Below are 22125 nucleotides of genomic sequence, written 5' to 3' on the forward strand. Positions count from 1 at the left end.
AGAAAAGGAGATGTTTGTAAGATGACATGCTATTTTTGACACAACACTAGAAATAGTAACAAGACTTGAAACTTCAATGCTGCGTGCAGACAATGTTGGAGATTTGAATTAGCTTTTTGGATAGGGTCTGTTAATTGACTGGCATTGGTAAGTGTCTCCAACTGCAGAATATTAATACACCATGAAAAACACCTGTCTTTGACATGAAGAACTGCAGAATTTCAAAGATGAGAGGGTAAATTAAAACTCTTCCAGGCATTAAATCTCAGCGGACCCACTAATGCAAAAGGAGATCCTTAATCTGAGTTTTAAGATCTGATCAACCTAAGAACACAAGGAGAGGGGAGATTTGCACGTGAATTTCATAGAACAGTCAGAGTAGAGGCTCCTGTGTGCTAGGCGGTGGGAAGGCACACAGGGTTGTTGGGCTCAAGTGTTCGTGGTGGGATGTGATTCACCAAAGCACAAACACCCAGAGAGAGCAACAGGCCTGCTCCGAGGGTGAGGGTCCAGTGTGCCAGGAATTTGGGCTTTGTTTGATGGGAGCAGCATGAAGGCCACATTCACGGGGACCAGGCTACCAAGCCACCCAAGCAGAAACTAAAACCCTGGTGAGTCACACAAGAAAGCACAGCCCCAGCCAACAGGATGGCTTGGCCTAGGCCTCATGTCTCTTCTTCATACAAGACCATTCGTGCAGAGGCAAGGTGCTCCTGTCCAACACTGTGTCCTGGGGCTTTTCCGCTCAGGAGAACATCTGCCAAATCCAAGGGGAATCTATTTCCAATCATTTCCAGAATTTTCTTAAAGACCACTCTGTGCATTTTCAGAGTATAGGGGATTACCTAGGTAAGGTATGCTATCTTAGTACAAGTTTTTCCTCACAGAACTTACTTGGATTGAGGACTTTCAAAACTCAGTTCCACCATAAAGTAAGGGATGTTCTGACTGACTTTTCACAAAACAGCAAAATATGAAAGAAATACGAAATGCATGTATACTTTCTCTTTTAGAGAGAGAATTTTATCATCAAACCTCACCTCTGAGTTTGTGCACTTTACCTTGGTTTTAAGTCAACAGTCAAGGACACCTTTATCATTGTTGTAAGAAACTAAAATATAATCTTGAAAGTAAAGAGAAAAACATGTACAAACTCCTTTACTGTCATAAACACAGAGATGAACACAAGACCATTATGATAAGGATCAACATGTTTGCATCATATAGACCCACAGATGTATGTATGTCGTGTATATGTGTTTACACAGGCACAGTGTGTGTGTGTGTGTGTGTGTGTGTGTGTGTGTGTGTGTGTACAGTTATAGAATCTGCAATAGAAACGCTGACTTTTTCACACCTTTCTACAATAACCATTGGTGTTTGGTATCAATCACATCTTTAAAATTTATGTCCAGAAATGTTTGACATGCAGGCTCTCCTGCCCCTGAACCTTGCCCACTCTAGGATGTTTTGTGGATTCTAAATGATTGTAAGAAAGTCAGATGACATTACTCCCTTTCCTCCCCTTCATCTTCTGTCCTGTCTTCTCCCATAATGTGTCCTTAGAGCAGAGCAAGGCATTCTGGGAGGCAGGGTGAATGTTGGGTCTCTCGCACATGCATGTGCTCCAAAATCAAACTGGCACATTGTTTGGGCTCAGAAAGTCTGTAGCTTTTCTCCAACTGTCTTTGCAGTGTCTCGGAGTGCTGCCATCTCTGAGCTGATCTCTGAGTCTGAAGCCATACATCAGCAGGATGACAGCCATGAGACCCATTTCATAAGCTAACCAAGTAGGCACAACATGGCTATTATACCCCACAACATGTACACACTGCGCTGGAGCCAAAGCCACAGCGAGTCAATGCCATACATCTGGAAAGACTCTGTATAAAGAAAAACTCAACATTGGGAAAAAATACAATCTTACCCTTCCTTCAGTAACTCTTTCTCTTAAATATTTCATGGGGGTTTTCATTTACGATGCAATTAAAAATGTAGCTCACTGTGCTGGAGAGATGGCTCAGTGGTTAAGCGCACTGACTGCTCTTCCAGAGGTCCTGAGTTCAATTCCCAGTACCCACATGGTGGCTCACAATCATCTGTAATGAGATGTGATGCCCTCTTCTGGTGTGTCTGAGTACAGCTACAGGGTACTCACATAAAATAAATAAATAAATCTTTTTTTTAAAAAACGTAACCTATGATGTACTAGTCTACACTTCAGCCTTTGTATGTTCTGTGAGAAAAGCAGCTGCGCCGGGCAGAGCAAGTGAGAAGGCTCCACCAGCACGTGAGGTGGGCTCTGTGCCTGCTGCTCCTGAGTCACAGCTCCTGTCATAGGAAGCTCTGCTGTCTTGGTTACCTGGTTCTCATGACACGGGCCCTGGCAGTACTCGGTCAAGCTCTCCAGGGTCTGGTTGACCAGAGCTACGTTCTTCTCATTGATGTAGAGCCCCAGCAGGCCTAGGCCCCCTGTGGTGCTTCCACAGATGCAGTCCAGAAACTGAAGTGTTTCACAGACAAGGTTGTAGTTTGTTTTGTTGTTCTGGTTCCTCAAGAAGTTCTGCAAGGTGAAATAAAACACAACTGAAGGACTGAAAGCAAAACACAGGGGAAAGGGGGTGCTGGTCATGTGCAGTTTCTGTGTGTGTGCCTGTCTGTCTGTCCGTCTTGTGTGTGTGTTAGTCAATAAGGCTCTCTGCCAGTATGGATTGGTCTTCATGAGAAAGTGGGACAACCTGGGGGAAGGAAGGTGACCAACGGAAGAGAGGAATGATGGAGGAGGCATCATGGAATGTGACTATGACCGAGCATAAGGATGTGCATGAAAATGTCATAATGAGACTCGCTATTTTTCAAGGTAACTTTAAAATCATTTAAAATTAAATAATGTTTAAGTGTTGGCTTAAGGTCCTCTGCCCCTCCCCTCGGATCCTAGCAAAAGTACTCGCCCAGAGAAGTCACACTAGACATTGCCCCGCTGTCTGCATTGGAAGTCTACAGAGGACAGAAAAGAAGCTGAAAAGAGAAGGGGAAATTAAATGTTCATGGAGGTTGAGTCCAACTTCCACGTGAAGCATCCCTGACAACCCTGCCTAGCACGGTGCATTGTGGGTAGGGTCATGGGAGGGGCAACTTGAAAGCCCTCTCAAGCATTTCAGTAAACAGTCCTAAACCTGTGAACACGCACACGGAAGAGATTCGCTGCTCGCTGCCTGTTAGCACAGAGAGTGGCCAGCAAAAGCTGGAGCCTTACCCTGGCAGTGAGATGGGTCTGGCTCTTAGGAAATGCTTCCATGTGTATAGCAAGAATTGCGAAGCAATAAGCACAGTAGTGATGCAAAAGGCAACTAAACGAGAAGTAGATACTATGGAATGTATATTCTCTCAAGCAGAAATAAGGTTTACATGTACAAACCAGTGTTTATTTTATGCACAGAATTTTCTAGACAAAAAAAATGCACTTCCTTTGGGGGAATAAGGCTAGGGAAAGAACATGAAAAGAAATAGAAGGAGAAGGAGTTCTTGTATTAATGCATTTGCAGATATCTATTTATTTATTTTGATGCGTTTTTGCTATTTGTTCTTCTTATCGACACCATGAAAGAAAAGGTTCTATAAGAAAGTGCTTGGACCGTATTTTCCTGGCTAACAAAGTCAGACATTACTGTCTCTTCTGCTCATCTGAGTCCCACCCTGTCAGGGTGTGTGGATGAGAACTAGCCGGCGGGCACGCCCTGCAGAAGCTAGATCTAAGCTGAGGCTGGCCTGTCCATAGGAGCCACGCTACCATTCGTTCGGGAACATCTCAGTCACATGGGCAGCATTCTAATCCTAGGCAGGACCCACTATGGAAACCTCAGCCAGTACACCGTAATCCATTAATAAAGGTGTTTCCCCGTGCTAGCTAGCAGCACGGTGAAGCTGAGTGTCTCTCAGGAGCACTCTGCCAATGCAAACTCTTCCCGTGAGCATCACACTTTCCCTCAGCCAGGCCAACCACAATGGCTCTTTCCCTGTGCTATGGTGTCAGCCAGAGGCAGGGCATACAAATTATGCCAGAGAGGTAGTGAGAGTTTCGAGGCAACCATAGTTCACCTGAGAGGAGAGGGTAGTGCTGGAGATATTATGATGTGGACTACGCAAATTTGCTAAGCAACTTCCACTATAATGAAAGACTTGAGGTGCCAGGGTGAGGGGATACCCAGGGAGGTCTGCACCCATCCAGAGGAGAAGAGGAGAGGGAAGGGGGAAGGATTGTGAAAGGGGGTGACAGGGAGGAGGGCAGTGAGCGAGATGTAAAGTGAATAATTAAAAAAATATATATAAATATAAAATAAAAAATTTATTTTTAAAATTCCTTATATCGCTTTGTTTCTAATTAAACATAAAATATACTCAATATCATGTTCAACAACTATGGGCTGGGAAAGACATAAATACTTGGGTCTAAAACTGCGTAAGATAGAGGAGACAAAGACGATCTCTCTGAGCAAACACCACAGAGGAGTAGATGGTGCTCAGTGGGGTAGGAAGACGTGAGATTTGGACCAGAGAGACAGTGTATAGATCTGGGTGTTTGGGGTTTTAATATGTAAACAATTTCCTCTTGTCTTTTTTCCTTCCATCTCAACCAGGCTTTGGTGTCTTTGTTGAGTATTTCTCTAGAATTCCCTTCAAATCTACATATTAGCTTCCCTTGAATTGGGCTACACGGGCCACAGCATTCACGCATGCACACATGCGCATATACACACACGCGCGCACACACACACCACACACACACACACAGGCACGCATACACACGCACACACACACGCACACACACATGCACACACACACACGCACACACATGCACACACACTCGCACACACGCACACACATACACTCACGCACACGCACACCACACACATGCACACACACATGCACACACACACACACCACACACATGCACACACACATGCACACACACATGCACACACACACACCACACACATGCACACACACATGCACGCACACACACGTACACTCACGCACATGCACGCACGAGATAGAGGAAGTACCTGAAGCTCCCGGTTGTGATTCTCACACAGTAACTGCAGGAACCTGAGGATGGGCCGCATGATAGTGATGGCTGGGCTCATGGTAACTTCCTCTGCAGACTTTTCCTCTGCACTTCCTGCTTCCTGTCCCGGGCACATGGCGTCAATGTCTGGGTCCATTTCCCTTCTGTACACACAGTATGCTTTGGACGTGGCTGAAGACGCCTCAGTCAACTGCCCTTTCATTCCCTCTTTCAAATGCAGCGATGAGTCTCTCACTGAAAGGCAAGGAGTGGTTGTGTTTCGGAACTAATTTTCTTTTCTTCGCTTTCGTTCTTTTTTTTATTTTCTGACTAAAGGAAAATAAACACCTAACAACCATAGGGATCCAAAATTATCCACAACTGAATTTTAAATTTACCCAACAGGAGGTTCAATAACGCCCTGAAAGGAAGTTAGTAACAACTGAAAAGTTAACACCGTGACCAGAAGAAAAGGTCTCAATACTTAACCAATTTCGGAATTTCCTGGCGCATAAAAGTCTATCACAAAGACATGTGAGCATCTGTATAAATGTGTACAAAGACACACGAGGACATGTATGAACGTGTACAAATGACTCAGGTAACCGAAGGGCTGGGGAGGTGGTGTGTTAGTTGCTTTTCTGTTGCTGTGATAAAGCACCATGACCAAAAGTAACTTGGGGAGAAAAGGGTTTACTTCATCTTACAACTCTCAGATCTAACTGTGAGTGGAGCCAGGGCAGGAACTCAAGACAGGAACCTGCAGGCAGGAACTGAAGCGAAGGCCATGGAGCAGTGCTTCTTACTGGCTTGCTCAGCTCACTTTCTTATCGAACCCAGGACCACCTACCCAGCAGAGGCACCGTTCACAAGAGGCTTGGCCCTCCCACTTCAGTCTGAAGAGGAAAATGTCCCCACGGGCTTGTCTGCAGGCCAATCCTATGGGGACGTCTCCCCAATTAACATTCCCAGTTAGATCTAGCTACGTATCAAATTAACAAAAGCCAACCAGTTCAGAGAGCTTAGTGGTTAAGAGCCCTTGCTGCTCTTCCAGAGGCCTGAGTTCAGTTCCCAGCAACCATGTCAGGCTGCTCATAACTTCCTATAATTCCAGCTTCAGGGGGGTCCAACACTGTCTTCTGGCCTCTGCAGAGCCCACACATGTGTGGCACACACAGAGGGAACAGAATTCCTACAGATCTTATGGGGAAAAGGATAAATTGTAGAATGGTAACATCTCTACAGTTTGTATTTAACTGACAATAATTTGGTTATTTTTAATACAAACACTATAAATTCTGTCCTCAGAGATTAATTTCTGTGTTCAGAAAGTTCTGGATGGTTTTCTTTACTGCACAGAACAAAGAATTCGAATGTCTTTCCCACTGCCCGTTGCTTCCACACTGATTAAACTCCAATTTAGTTTGGTCCTGCAGTGTTATTTTTAGAGTCAATCCCTTGACCAAAATCCTTTATAGATGGAGGTCCACACTGAAAACTCAAGGGGGTAATTAAACCCCGAGAAGCAAGATGATGATGACAAAGTTATATGAGATTCCAATGCTTTAGTACTTCTTTCTCTCACGCCATTCCTGCAGGTACCCAGGAAGGCCCTCACCTCTCATCCGAGGGCCCAAGGCCATGAGGTCACTGTCCTCCTCTCTCTTCTTGCTCCCTAAGTCTATGGTGTTGACAGTCACCGTGGATCTGATCTCTTTCTGAGCAGCCTTCATCCGATCGTAAAGGACTTTGAAGAATTTCTCTGACTTTTTTTGCTCATGCAACTGCTGGTAGAAAGAATTCTGCAGAGAAAGCAGAGTTTAAAGTATCAGTCCCTGAGGCAAGAAAACGGTGCTTTATTCTGAAAGCAACAGAGGCCTTATAGATAAAAACACGTGGTGTGCTGCCTTTTCTCCCCAGATTATCCAGGCTTTCTGTCTCCCGGTCCATTCACGATGTATTAATAATACATTCCACAGTATTAGTGACAACGGCTGGAGTTTACTTGGCACCTTCCACTAAAATCTAACATTTTATATTCTATTTGATATATCCTTCCTACGTGTATCTTTAAATTGTAAGAGTATAGTAAGTTATTATATCAAATAATCCTTTTAGTCTGATAGTATTATAAAGCCATGTATTGGTCCAATACACATTTATTGAAAGCCTATCAGGTGTTGGGTACTCTATTGTTGCTAGAGACAAAACAAAAAGAGCAAGTGGACATATTCCTACCCACATGAGTTTGTAACCCAACGTGAGACCTGACACTCACTTATGAGTAACCTGTATAAGTAATGACTCCCTGTTAGGTGAGGAAGATCCTTTCCTTGTGTCTAGCTAATAGGAAATTTAATTGTTTGTGTTGCCATGACAACTTCACTCATGGGACCCCACTGGTAAATGGGTATTAAGTTGTTTGGCTACTTTCGTAAATTTTGATCCTTTACATGGAGTTTAGCGGGGAAACGGCTGCAAATAAACTCTAGTTTATCATTAATACTGACGCAGACCTTTCTGCATTTTAGATCAAATGTGTAGTAAGATGTGCCTCGGTGAGATGGGGAAATACTGAGCTGCGGTTACGAGTCACTGTCTCTTAATAACATCATGGAAGAATCCAGAAGAGCGGATAGGAGACGGCGGAGGGATATACACCAGAAGAGAGGTAATTTAAGTGGGTGGAGAAACCTGAAGATATCAGTAGTAAGATATTGATATAAAAATAGAACCTATTCCTGAGTTCAATTCCCAGCAACCACATGGTGGCTTACACCATCTGTAATAGGATCTGATGCCCTCTTCTCGTGTGTCTGAAGACAGCAACAGTGTACTTGTATACATGAAAAATAAATAAATAAATCTTTAAAAAACAAAAATAGAACCTATAGGAGAAAGACAGTAAAGATCAAGAAAGATGGCCACCCTTTGGTTTCTGTAAACTTATTGAGAGTTAGCATGAAGAAGCACTCCCAGGACCACATGATTTCCTACTTAAGTGGAACCAGCCACAGACAAGCAGGTTGGGAAATCTGACTGTTACCGATATGTTTTCCTACAGGAACGCCTGAAGCCAGGCCCACTAACTCAGGTGAGGCTCATACACAGTGCACACACTCGGTGAGATTTACACAGCCTTCAGTGTCAGCTTCATGTCTGTTAGGGGACACCCTAGCAGGGGGCTAGCAACCTTGTATAGGAACAGGACAGAAAAAAAAAAATCCCACAGTAACCATGGCAACTGCACCGAAACAGTCAAGTGGGTGCCGTTGGCTTACAGGATACAGGCGGCGTCCACAGACCTCTGTGGTCTCACAAATTAAGCTGATATTTGAGATCTAATCTTTGTAATATAGCGTGGCTGGGAGGTGAAGTGAGGCGGTGACATGTTCACTAGTGAGGGAGTCAGGGGAGTGTCGGAGCTCTGTTAAGACATGTTTGTAGTCAGGGGGTCCATTCACACCTACCCTATCGTGGATACTTTCAGCCCAATGGTGTGATGGGCGGAGCGTTCTCACTCCATGCACATTGTATTGATGGGGGTGGGGGAGATGAGATGCTGTGAAGCAGGATTGGCCACGTATTACATAGGGCAGGTGCTGCAGCACTGGATGTAGGCCGTTTTATATAAATGATACTTTCTGCCAACCAGGCCCCACAGTGAAGAACTGTGTTGGGGAAGGGTGAACACGTATGTTTCATGGGTTAATCAGATGACACAGCACTGCCGACAACAAGTAGTGTCAGGGGAAAACTCTGAGGCTTTCCTGGGAGCCAAAGGCAAAGGTCGTAGAGGGAGTGTGTGTTACAGAGGAAGAATCTGCCCCATGGAGGAGGAAGAAATGGGAGCAGTGCAGGACAGAGGTAAAGTAATGAAATAAGGACTAGTGTGTTAGCTTCCTTTCCAGTGGCTGTGATGAATCACCCTGCAGAGAGAGAAGCTTGGGAGAGACGGGGCTCATTCGCTCATGGTTCTAGATAAAGGTATCCGTAGCAAGAAAGTCGCAGAAGCAGGAGCTCAAGGAACTTGGGCATAGCCTATCTATAATCGGTAAGGAATCAAATACTCTCATATGGTTCAGACCCCCCTGCCTAGGGAATGGTGCCACTCACAGTGGGCAGATCCTCCCACCTCGATCTGCACAATCAAGATCATCTCCCAGAAGCATATCCACCAGCTAATCTTATCTAGACCAATCCTCACTGAGACTCTTTCCAGGTGGTTCTAGATTATGTCAAGTTTACAACTGTAAGTAGCCATCGCACTGAGAAAGATAAAAGGCTCATTCATATATACATATATATGTATGTGTATATATATATATATATATAGAGAGAGAGAGAGAGAGAGACAGACAGACAGAGACAGAGACAGAGACAGAGATAGAGATAGAAACAGACAGACACACAGACAGATCAGCCACTGTCCCTCCTAGGGCTAAAATCTGGAGGCAGACAGCAGAGAATAAATCCCATTTTTGTCTTTAAGTAGCCTTAAAGGAGCTTAGGTTTGCCTGTTTCTCCTTTGATGATCTAGGATTATACACATCACATCACGGGCTGTTTGAGGATTAGACAGACTAATGCATGGAATAATAGTTTCTAATGCTCAAGAACCTTTATGAATTATTTCATTTCATTTTCCTTCTGAGACAGTGTCTTACTCTATGGCCCAGGTTAGCCTCAAAGTGATTCTCCTCGCTCAGCCTCCAGAGTCCTGGGATTATAAGTGTGACCCATAATGCCTTGCTTTTATTCTTCTCATCATTACTGTTTGAAGCTATGACTTCTTCTGCCCACCTCCACCAGCCCACATCTAGTCAAGTATACTGGGCACAAGAAGTAATTCACACAGTAAGGAAGGGATCCACTCTGGTTCAGAGTAACAGTGGCTAGGCAGATCATCAACTGAAGAGTGAAATACTGCTTACTAAAGACTGTGAAACTCAGGGCTCGAGAGACGGCTCAGTGGTTAGGAGCATGCACTGTTCTTACAGAGGACCCCAGTTCAGGTCTCAGCACCCACATGGAGGCTCGTAGTTCTCTGTAACTCTGGGGATCCAAGTTCTTCTTCTGGACTCCACAGGCACTGCATACACGTGCTACACTTACATATATGCAGTCATCCAACGTACACATAAATAAAAGTAAACCTTTTTAAAGGTGTAAAAATCCCATGGGTTTGGCAGGAGTCTGGGAGAGTGAGTGGCGTGACTGAGAAATGTCCCCTGTCAGCTCATACATTTGAACACTCGGTCCCCAGTCAGCGCTGATGCTTGCATGGTTACGGAACTGGAGAATTTGAAGTTGAACTGGCGAAAGTATGTCAAGAGGTCAGGGGACTCTGAGGAGCTATAACCCCCCCTCACTTCCAGTTTTCTCTGTCTTCCTGTGTGGGCATGGAGAGGTGACCGCTCAGCTTCCGATTCCAGCAGCCTGCTGCCATGCCTTCTCGCCCCGACTAGTACGGCCTCTCCCCCAGGAGCCATGAGCTCTTATGGCCTCTCCCTCAGGAGCCATGAGCTCTTATGGCCTCTTCCTCAGGAGCCGTGAGCTCTTCCTTCTGGGAGTTGCTTTAGTCATGGCGTCTATGACACAGGGAAGGAGGAACACATCTGAGACACTAAAGGGGGAGGCAGTTTCAGCTGGTCTGATCTAGACTTCCTAAGGCACACAGCACATCTTCTTAACGCAGTAGGACCACAGCACTGGAGCTCACAGCAGTTGTGGCAGGTGATCAAGCTGGCGCCAATGTCCCAGCATGGAATGGGAGGGGCTTGCAGACCTCAGCCCCGCCGGGGGTCTACAGCTGTGTTCTGGGGTCTGGGGCAGGGAGAATCAGTTTTCTCTGAGGGGATTAACCTACTCCTTGTAGGTTAAACATGGTCCAGCAGATGGCTCTGCATGCAGGGGTACCTGGGCAGCACGAATCTGAGCTGAGTTTATTAGAATGGGGGAGGGGAAGCAGGAAGTTGGGGGAGAGTAGGGCCGTGGGGTGGGAATGTGAAGAATGGAGGGGGAGGAGAGTAAATGTTAACAAAATACACTGTATGAGATTTTCAAAAAACAAAAACCTTTTAAAAAGTAGAGATGACAACCAGGGGTGACAGGAAAGTACCTGGGTTTGTGTGTTTCCTCCTTCCAGCAGGGCAATGCCAAGCAAGATGCCCTCGGAAAAGATCCTGTCGTTTTTGGTGTTCACAATGACATCGATGACAAGTTCGGAGGCCCCTTCCTTGTCCAGCAAACACTGGATATCGGACATGGAAATCCCCGTCTTATCGGCATCCTGTCCAGTGAAGCCCCCTGTGGTCCGGGAACAACAAAAGAAAAACCGTCAACCTTTAAACCTTGATCACAGACACTGTTTAAACAGTAAATAGTGTTTTCAAGTTCTTGAAGCGTAACAGGATGCACCACTGGAAACTTTAGTTACATATGCATACGATAAAAATAAATAAACCTTCATAAAAGTACCCTATGAAAGGGAATTAGCCTTCCACCTGTAATGTTTGAACTGAGAAACTGCAATAAATCGTCTGGAGTCACAAGGCAAATCCACTACAATGCTCAAATCTGTAGATTCGTGAACCCCAAACCACACAAAGGTTTTCACTGGTGTTTTAAGTCAATGTTTTCCCCATGTCACTTAATGAAGACAGACGTGTAGCACTGACATGAAGACATGCCTTAGAACCCTAAAATAGGGAAAACGAGAGACCTCACCTCCCACTTGTGCTGTCTTGGCGTAGGCTCCTGACAGAGGTCCGTTCACACCAACGCTGTGGTCACCCTTGAAGTACCGATTCAGGAGGATTTTCCGTAATGTGCTACCCTAGAAGAAAAGGAGAGAATGTCAACATGCCAAATGCATCTAGATCTGACGGAAAGCATAACATTTTTATACCAAATTAGTATTTTCTGAGGAAAATTATAACTGTACCCAATAATAACAATATATTTCTTTTTATAAAACGTGATGTAGTGTGAGGGAGAATGGGGCTCCTGGCATCCACTGAGGAAGTGTTCCCTTATCCCCAAACCCTTCAAGCTATACACATTAAATACAGGCTGACTGGAGAGCCATGGAGCTGGCTCCGTGGGTAAAGGACCTTGCCACCAAGCCTGTAAATTCCACACGCGTGCTGTGACATGCACACACAATGTAAGTAGTATAAACTAGTTGAATATGCATATCCATTTTTTTAGAGGCCACTGAGATATGTCAGGAGTAAAAGCACTTGAAGCCAGGCCTGACCACTGAATTCGATCTGTGGGACGCACGTGGTAGAAGGAATGAACCAGCTCCTAGACACAGGTGCTGTGTCAGGCATGTGACTGACACACACACACACACACACACACACACACACACACAGACACACAGAGACAGACAGATACATACAGAGAGACAGACAGACAGAGAGACAGACAGACAGACAGACAGAGAAACAGACACACAGAGAGACAGACACACAGAGACACACAGAAAGAGACAGACAGATACACAGACAAACAGAGACACAGAGAGAGACAGACACACAGAAACAGATACACAGAAACAAAGATAGAGACAGAGACAGACAAATACAGAGAGACAGACAGACTGAAAGATACATAGACAGACAGGTACACAGAGACAGATACACAGAGACAGACAAAGACAGACAGACAGACAGACAGACAGACAGACAGACAGACAGACACACACACACACTATCAATGTGATAAGCCTTAGTTTGCTCAGTGGGAAAACCTTGGGTGTTAGTCGTAGGCAGAATCCAGCAGTGCCTACAGCAGACACAAACACCCTAGGAAATGAATGAGGCCATAGAGGGACTCAGCCCAGAGAAGCGGGAGAGACCTGGGCACACAGGTGGGGCTCAAACAAACCTGGTGACATAAAGTGAACGACATTCAGACTGAGACTCTGGGCTTTGTCCAGACAAGAGTGGACAAAGGACACTATATTTCTTTATAAATATAGATCTTTAAAAGATCTTGTCTTCCACACTTCACTACTAGGAGGAGAAAGAGACAGGTGGGGCTGTAAAGGAGGGAGAAAATAAGACACCACTTTTCTCTCATATGGAGTCTAGAATCAAATATATGCATACAACATACATATACACGCATGCATGTATGTGTAACATGGCTATGAGGCTATGCTGGGAAGGAGAGGACTTGTGAGAGGAAACAGTAGGAAGGGGGCAGACTGTGCTGGAGTAGGAACAAAACATAATAAATGCATATAAGATGCCACGTGAGACCCATTACTGCTAACTAGAAGTTACTTTAAAAGGTAAATATAATTCTTGCTTGCATTAGCCCTGCTCCCATAATCCAGAAAGGGAATCCAAGCTTGAATGACTAGCTGCAGATACACAGCTCACAGGTGACAAGCAAGGGCTTCAGGCCTCTGACCTCAAACCCAGGCCTGTCCGGGTGCCCCTGTGCTTTCCGAGTGCCCGGCTCCTCATTTCACACCCCCTCCCCGGTGCTGTCACATGGTGCCCCAGCCATTCTGTCTCTCGCTCTGTGTATTCTGTCTGATGAGTCCGTCTCCAGTGCCTGAGCATCTGCCCTGGGTCATGTGCTGGGCTCTACTCCTCCCAAGCTGTCTCCCCTCAATCCCCCATCTGCTTCTCTCCCTCTGTTGCACGCTCTGGACGGGCAGCCTATCACACCTCCTCCAGCCCCATCTTGCTTGCCTAAGCTTCCCCTTAGACTCCACTTCTCTCTCTCTTAGATTGCACTGGCACAGGGAACTCTGAAAGAGATATTCCTCCTTTCCTGAACCTGCTTTCCTCTCAGCATCAACCCATGGCACTAACACTCCCATCACCCTGGCTGCTCGCTGAGGACTCAGCTTCAAACAACTTGACAATGGCTTCCGAATCCTACCTTTTCTGTGGAAGCCTCTGGGTTCCTCTGATGCTATTTTTAAACCACAGGAAGATGTGTTTCCTACGTCTTCCTTTTTGCTTGAGGACAGGGCCTGCCTTCCCTCTGCGGATGACACACTCCTGGGAAGCCTGCTCCTTCAGGCACTACCCTCCCTGAAGAAGGCAGAAACTTCCTGGCTTGATGAGATTTAGAGTCACCATGGCAACACACCTCAGGGAGTACCCTTGAGAGTTTGACTCCAGAAAGTTTAACTGGGTGAGGAAGACATGGACCCCTCCCTGTGGGAGCGCCACTGTCTTTTTATGGACTTGAGTCTCAGAATTAATAAAAAGGAAAGTGTGTCCATCTCTCTTCACTTCTTGCCTGTAGGTGTGACGTAATCAGATGCTTCACACTTGTGAACCATGTCTGCCCCGCCATGACAGGCTGCACCCTCAGAGTGAGTGAAACAAACCCTCCCATCCGTAAGCACCCTTTGCCCAGTATTTAGTCAAAGTGATGAGAAAAGTAACAACACAGCATCCACTAGGTTACAGTGGGGTGCTACAGAACACACACACACATACACACACACACACACACACACACACACACACACACACTACTAGGAGGTGTGGCCTTGGAGTAAGTGTGGCCTTGCTGGAGGAAGTGTGTCACTGTGGGCGTAGAGTTTGATGTCTCCTATGCTTAAGGTTCACCAAGTGTGACAGTGTCCCTCCTTCCTGCACATCAAAATGCCTCTCAGCTCCTTTCCCAGCACCATATCTGCCTGCATGCCACAGTGCTTCCCACCATGATGATGATGGACCAAACCTCTGAACCTGTAAGCCAGCCCCAATTAAATGTTGTCCTTATAAGAGTGGCCTTGGTCATGGTGTCTGTTCACAGCAGTAATACCCTAAGACAGAAACAAAACCCTAAAACAGAAGTTGTACCTAGAGTGGGCTATTGCTGTAATAGGCGTGACCATGCTTTTGTTTGGAGGAATGTGAACTCTGGAACTTCAAACTAGAAAAGAAGTCGAATGCTTCAAGTGGGATGTAATGGGCCATCCTAGTGGGGACATGTGGTCCTTAGGGTGATTTGAACTGTGGAGGCCTGGCTCCGAAAGTTTCAGGCAAGAAGAATATTACTATGTGGCTTAGGGGTTGTTCTTGTGATATTTTGACAAAAACTGTGGCTGATTTTTGCCCACGTCCAAACAGCCTGCCTGAGGCTGTTGAAGAGTTTGGGATTGGTTGCACTGGCAGAGGAAAACTTTAAAAGCGTAGGACTGACTCTGTCGTGTGGTTTTAGTGCCCACTCTTATAAAGATCTACAATGACAAGGAGCACGTTGAGCAAGGAGAACTACAGAGTGTACAATCTGAGGAGAAAGGAGGCATCAGGAAGTGGAATGGAGCGAAGTCTTGGTTCAAGGAGTAGAACAGATTAAAGAAAAGATAGATAAAGGGAGTGGTGACCTCAAGACAAGATGGCATGCACAGCCTTACACGTGGCAACCATCCTCCTCTGCCTGCAGTGCGCTGGGGTTAAAGGCATTCACTTCCACGCCCAGAAAACACTGCTTTAAGAGTCAGTCTACTTATTATGCGCTCTAACCGTGTCTCTCACCTCCACAGACTGACTGTGCTAACCCTGCAAGACAAGCGGGGGGCAGGGTCGTCTGTAAGGACTGAGGAAGACAAATGCTGATGCCAGCACCCTTCTCATGCAGCCGGTGCTGGGGTCTGCAAAGAACCCGTGTGAGTCAAGATCTGGATCCTGTGAGGTGGTTTTTGGAAGATCCTGTCATCTGCGTACTTTAATATAATTCTCCAAAATCCCAACCAGGAAAGAAACATCACTCTTGGAAAGAAGATGGGATGAAAAAAATAAGAAAAAAAACTGTACATAGAGACTCCTACCCATAAGCCTAGCACCTGAAAGCCCGAAGTAGGAGGATTCATGAATGAGAGGCAGGCCAGGGCTACATAGTAAGTTCCAGGCCACGTAAGTGAGAAACCTTGTCAAAAATAAATACAGAAAAGGCTCAAACACTGTATTTTTGTTTTAAAAACATTCCTTATAGGTTTAGGAGAGTTGAGCGGTTTTTAAGACTGCAGAGTATAAATGAGTATGAGTGCCGCATTACACTCAGATAATGACCGTATCTGACAGTAATGCGAAACCCTCTTGGACAGATAACACAGGCTGCTGGACATCAGTCACCAAGCAAAGCTGGTCCTCACAGGTTCACCGTCCAGAGAAGGCCCATGATGCATTTCAAGTAGTCAGCATGTCAGAGAACAGGAAGAGAAGGAGGAGTTTCCTAGACTAGGGAACCACAGTACCAGGGTCAAATATCCTGCCCCCCAATATTGACCAAGGAACCTCACGAAAGCTCCCCTACCACCCTGGGCCTCAGCCCTAACCAGCAAATGGAACGGTAACTGAACCTCCTGCCTGGGGCTTCTGCGGTAAGCACAGCTCCAGCGTGGACTGAGGGCCATACGAAGTGAGCATATTCAATGATGTTCCCTGCTGTTGTTAGCGCCAAGCACAGAACAGCTTACGACTCTGCACTGTTTCCTTAGTTTACACCAAACTTCCCCACAGAAGTAAAAATTCTAAGATACCAAGAGGAAGGGGGAAAAAAAGATCCATTGCTTCGAAATCCTAACATTTGCACTGCTAATCAGTGTGGCTAAACATGGAAAAGTCAGCCCGAAGGATGTACTTACACTACTATGGAAAATAGAGTCCATAATTTCCAAGGTAGTGAAAAAAATTCATCTTGTTGATGGCTAAGACAACCTGTGTCTCACTGGAGAGTGGCAGACTCCCCTGTACTGGCCTCCACCACAAGTACTAGCAGATGGTTGGTGTCTTTATGAAGTTCTGGCCCCAGAGATCAGAGGCAAATGCTGTGCCAGTCTGCAGACGGTCACCTGTGGCCTGTCCTCTCTGAGATGGGGCAGCATTGGTAATGTGAGGTATGTCACTAAATCACTTTAAGTCGAACAGAATTGTCAGAAATTCCAGCGTCGGGCTTGTTAAATCATTTCCGAGCTCTAACTACCACAGCAGAAATTGAGAACAGAACAAAATGCACAAAATGCCATTGAGACGTATGAATTCTGGGCTTGGCCTTCTGAGCCACAGTGACCCCCATCCACCAGCCTACCACAGAAGGTGCTGGGTAGACCCACTAGTGAGGGTTGTGCTCTGTGGTCCCTCTTTGCCTCAGAGGCAATTCCAGGCCACAAGACGCCGCTTCCAGCCAACATCTTCATAGGGACACATTCCAGATGTGCGAACTGTGATGGAGCCAAGAAAACTAGCAACCGCCTTCTGAAATTACAACAAAATATCTCCATAAAAAGACATCTCCATGGCCAGAGAAGTCATGCTGACAGTATGCAAACACACCGGAAGACAGCCCAGGCACACCGGAAGACAGCCCAGGACTTTGATTTCCTGACCACGCCCCGTTACGTTAGGCTGAGTCCGAGGTATCAGAAATCAAGCAATCCAGAAACAGCTGGCTTTCATGGACAGGATGGAATTAAGTAAGCATTCATCCTTGAAAAGACTAAAGGTTTCCTTCTGCCCTGGGAAGCATTGCATTGTTTGTGTTTATCGACCTGAACAGCTGTAATGTAGACAAGAATGTTTCCAAGCCCTTAAACGGGAGAACTAATACGAGTGCTCCCATCGGAAGGAACCTAATCAAGACTTTATGAAACAAACAGCACCATAGACTGGCATCATTAAACACTGATCCTTCAACTGCTTAAGCAAAGATGCTTAACTTGGGGTTTCTCCTTCAAGATTAGTGATTAGCCACTCATCAGCCTGGAGAGAGCTGGAAGCAGCAACTGTGTGAGAGACAGCACCATCTCATTTAATGCTAATCTTGGAAGTCAGTAATTAGCGTTTCCAAAACCTTTTGACTTAACATCCACACGTCTGATTAAGAATGTTCTCCTTGGAATGCCTGGGGGGTTAAGAAGAGACTCTTCCTCCTCATCTCCTGGGTGGTGCTGCATTAACCATATCCTAGTAGAATTATACTGGGTCCATTGTTATAACCAACCACACTGTAGGGAGCTCCATGGGGGAAGCAGGGCTCATGTCCTTGTCAGTCGGGTCCATCCAAACTGCAGCCCGAGATGGTCGTGGATGTCAACTGTCATCGAACCCGGCACACGACGCGTGGCAACTTTTGCGGCCTTTGCTGTTGCCACCATTCTCAACTTTGTAAACGACAAGGTCACAGCACAGCACATCGGCAGGCTTGCCAGAGATCCTGGTCGCTGAGCCACTGGCCATGTTCCTGCCTTTGCTCAGCTTCATAAGATGGGAAACTCAAATCGCACTGACAATCACCAGTCACTGCCTGTGTGCACTGGTGGGCCAAGCCCACCAACACCCCCCCCCGACAATCACCAATCACTGCCTGTGTGCACTGGTGGGCCACGCACACCAACAACCCCCGTGACACACGTGGTCACCTTGAAAAACACTAGGGAGCCAAAGCACTCCTTCTGAAAACAAAGGCATGTGACTGCAATCCTTTCACTCAAAAGGCAGAGGCAGGAAAATTGATGCAGCTTGGGGGCCAGCCTGAGCTACAGGAAGCTACTGGCCAGCCTGGGCTACACAGTGAGACTGTCTGAAAATAAACTAAAAGATCAGGAAAGTACATAATTAAGTGAGGACTAGAACAGAAACATTTATTCACACAACGCAAGGCAATCCTCTTCCAATCCCTTTCCCTCCCTCCCCGCTCCTATTTTATCACTTATAAGGACATTTACTACATACCTACCACGTGACAAGGACTAGCAAAGAGGCTCCCAACAGCAACACATGCTGGGATGAAAACAAATACAGAAAGCCGAGGTATGAAACTTTGCTCTTTCTCAGTAAAAATAATCTTCACCGTCCATCTGGTTCCATTTTCAAGATTTCGATGTTTAAATAAACTCCGTGACAACGCTGGCTATCTGGTAACTCAAGCAACCCATCCAAGTTCAGCAAATGCCCTAACCTCAGGCAATAGGGTGGCTGAGAAGGCTTTGCTAAGGGTGTGTGTGTGTGTGTGTGTGTGTGTGTGTGTGTGTGTGTGTGTGTGTGTGTGTGTGAAGGAAGCTGTAGTTATAGTATTTGGGGTGTGATAAAAGCTCTAAGCATTTGGCCCTCAGGAACATCAAACCCAAACACTGTCCCCATCAAAGGTTCAAATTCGGGCTCTGCTTCATATCTGAGCTCAGGATGAGAGCACGAGCCCTCGCCAGCCGAGCTGGAGAAACTGTTCAAAGCAGCTGCTGCTGCTATTTTATTGTTGTTTATTCAGTGGGTGATAATTTTCATCTGAACAAAAAAGTAAAAAGCTGAGAGGACCCTATATAAGTGATGCAGGCCCACTTTTTGTTTGGTTTGGGGTTTCTCTGTTTATTTGTTTGATTTCTTTTTTTTTTTTTTTTCTTTTTTTTTTTTTTTTTTTTTTTTTTTTTTTTTTTTTTTTTTTTCGGAGCTGGGGACCCCAACCCAGGGCCCTTGTGCTTATAGGTAAGCGCCACCACTGAGCTAAATCCCCAACCCTTGATTTCTTTTTTTTAATCAGAATCTTATGTAGCACAGGCTGGCTTTGAAATTGCTATGTAGGCAAGTATGACCTTGAACTCCTGGTCTAGCTGCCTCTGCCTCCCGAGTACTGAGATTATAGGGAGGTGCCACTGGGTCTATACACGCAGGCAAGCTTTAAAGATCACTTCCTTATTGAAGACAAATTGCTAGATTCACAGATCACCGACCACTAGCTCATAAAGCGATCCTGCAAAGACACACAGTCCCTGACGCCAGTGATCTCAGAGGACATCTGCACACACATACTTAACTACTATTTGTTGCTGGGGGAGGGAGGAGTGGAATCTAAGTTGTAAGTAAACCATGTTTTCAGTCCTTTTAACAGTTATTTCCAGTTTCTCTAGAACATATGACAGCAATCCCATGACCCATCACAGCCAATCAAGTAAAAACTCTCTTCCTGCTAAATGACCTTCCTCTTCAATGAACCCTGAACTACCTCTCCCAACCCCATCTCAGGATTACCTACCATTGAGATCATGCCTACAGAGTTCCCCACCCTTAATCTTCCCCAACATTCAGCAGGAAAAACCTCTGACCCTATTCCCACAACCCCTCTACTTTTCGACTCACTCTTTAGCTCTTAAAAGTTGGGATATGTCAGGATAAACCTTGAAAAAACTCTGCTAAACACTGACTGAGGAACTTTCAGTTATCCTAAGGCAATGGTTTTCAATCTGTGGGTCATGACCCCTTTGGGGTTAAATGACCCTTTCATGGGGGTCACTTAAGATCATCAGAAAACAAAGATGCTTACATTACAATATTTAATGGTAACAAAATTACAGTTATAAAGTGTGATGGTTTATATATGCTTGGGTCAGGGAGTGGCACTATTAGGAGGTGTGGCCTTGTTGGAGGAGGTGTGTCACTGTAGGCATGAGCTTTAAGACCCTCATCCTAGCTGCCTGGAAGCCAGTATTCTGCTAGCAGCCTTCAGATGAAGGTGTAGAACTCAGCTCCTCCTGCACTATGCCTGCTTGGATGCTGCCATGCTCCTGCCTTGATGATAATGGACTGAACCTCTGAACCTGTAAGCCAGCCCCAATTAAATGGTGTCCTTTTATAAGACTTGCATTGGTCATGGTGTCTGTTCACAGCAGCAAAACCCTAACCAAAACATAAAGTAACCAAAAAATATTTTTTATGATTGGGGGGTCACCACAACATGAAGAACTGTATTAAAGGATCACAGTATTATGAACATTGATAACCCCTGCCCTGAGACTTGCTGAACTCTCTTGTCTTCCCCCACCATGTCCAAACTCCAGCCCCTCCCTCTCACTGCCATTCCAAATTCAACAACCCATATCCTGATAGCCAGGGGGGCAAGACAATTTCTAAAGGTAAAATGGGGTGATCTGAACAAGTCCAGGAGGAAGAAAGTACAGGTTTGACATAATCCTAGCAGTTGCTTTAACTCCCCAGTCCCCAAACCCATAAACTCCAAATGTCCCCTTCCCTCTCCTGAGAGAGGCTCTGCCCCTCCCTGCTTTGAAATAAGCTGTCCCATCTGTTGAGGTCGACTGTTGTCTTGCTGCCTTCTTTCTCTTTAAGCTGCCTCTGAAATCCCACACAATGGCCAATGCCAGCAATGGATGTACCCATGGGGAATTCCCAAGGGGCGGGGGGACAACTAAGCTTCCAGTGAGGTCCAAAATGACCTTGGTACCAGGCAGGTCCTAAGGACAAAGCAGGTCCAGGGAGATAAGGGGAATGAAGAAGGACCAGGCAAAGCCATAGTTGGCTGCCTTAAAGGTCTGTTCCTGAATCTAAGCCATGGCCAGGGAAGAGCAGTTGGGAAGCACAGATTTGCTAAGGAGCCATCACTGCATGATCCCCTCCATGGCTGTATTTAATATGTGCCTCACGTTTCCTACTCAAAGGGGAAGGATGGAGGTGGGGCACAGCTCCGCCTCACAGGGCAGGAGATAGAGGCTTGCTTTGTTATGCTACTGCACGGAAGGTGAGAACTGTCACCTGGAGAATTCCTCCCTGCACACATCAGCCTTCCCTAGTGCCGGTGTTCTTTCTAGGACACCATTGGCCCATCAAACTGGCTTTAGAGAAATCTAAATTCATGCTGTTTTCCATTTCCCTCCGTTAAAATTCCCAAGTCATTAGAGTAGTTCCAAGCTTACTGAGTGCAGACTGACACACTGGTCCTACTCCGAGAGCTGGCGGGACTGGGCGTGAAGAGTTGTAGATATAGGGGCCAGAGGCCCCATCCTCCACTCTCCTTCGTCTTCCTTGGGGTCTCCTGAATGCTTCCTGCAGTGCCCGCCCTGAGATCCAGGCCTCAGTCTATATGTGCAGTGAGAATGTCTTGTGAGGCTAGGAGAGGATCTCACGGTTCATGAGAGCTATGCAAGAAAATAGAGTGGAGAAAGCTCCGCCACACTCCCCACACACACTACATGTACATGCCCTAACATACCCCCACACACTCACATCCACACACTAACAAACGGACATACACTCACATAGGTACATACCACCATCACACATTCAGACACA

At 46.0% G+C, this 22125-nt stretch overlaps 1 protein-coding gene across 1 annotated transcript in view; it reads right to left on the minus strand.

Moving 5' to 3' along the window:
• The window catches only part of Itpr2 (inositol 1,4,5-trisphosphate receptor type 2), a 387801-nt gene that overhangs the window by 121494 nt on the left and 244182 nt on the right, over window positions 1-22125 (minus strand). Inside the window, exons 38-42 of the mRNA XM_032905407.1 lie at window positions 11795-11903; window positions 11187-11374; window positions 6684-6867; window positions 5064-5320; window positions 2363-2563 (exon numbers count right to left, since the gene is read on the minus strand). Of these exons, the coding sequence (XP_032761298.1) occupies window positions 2363-2563; window positions 5064-5320; window positions 6684-6867; window positions 11187-11374; window positions 11795-11903 (939 nt within the window). The remainder of the gene's footprint in view (window positions 1-2362; window positions 2564-5063; window positions 5321-6683; window positions 6868-11186; window positions 11375-11794; window positions 11904-22125) is intronic.

The sequence above is a fragment of the Rattus rattus genome, chromosome 6, assembly GCF_011064425.1.
Source record: "Rattus rattus isolate New Zealand chromosome 6, Rrattus_CSIRO_v1, whole genome shotgun sequence".
Lineage (NCBI taxonomy): Eukaryota > Metazoa > Chordata > Mammalia > Rodentia > Muridae > Rattus > Rattus rattus.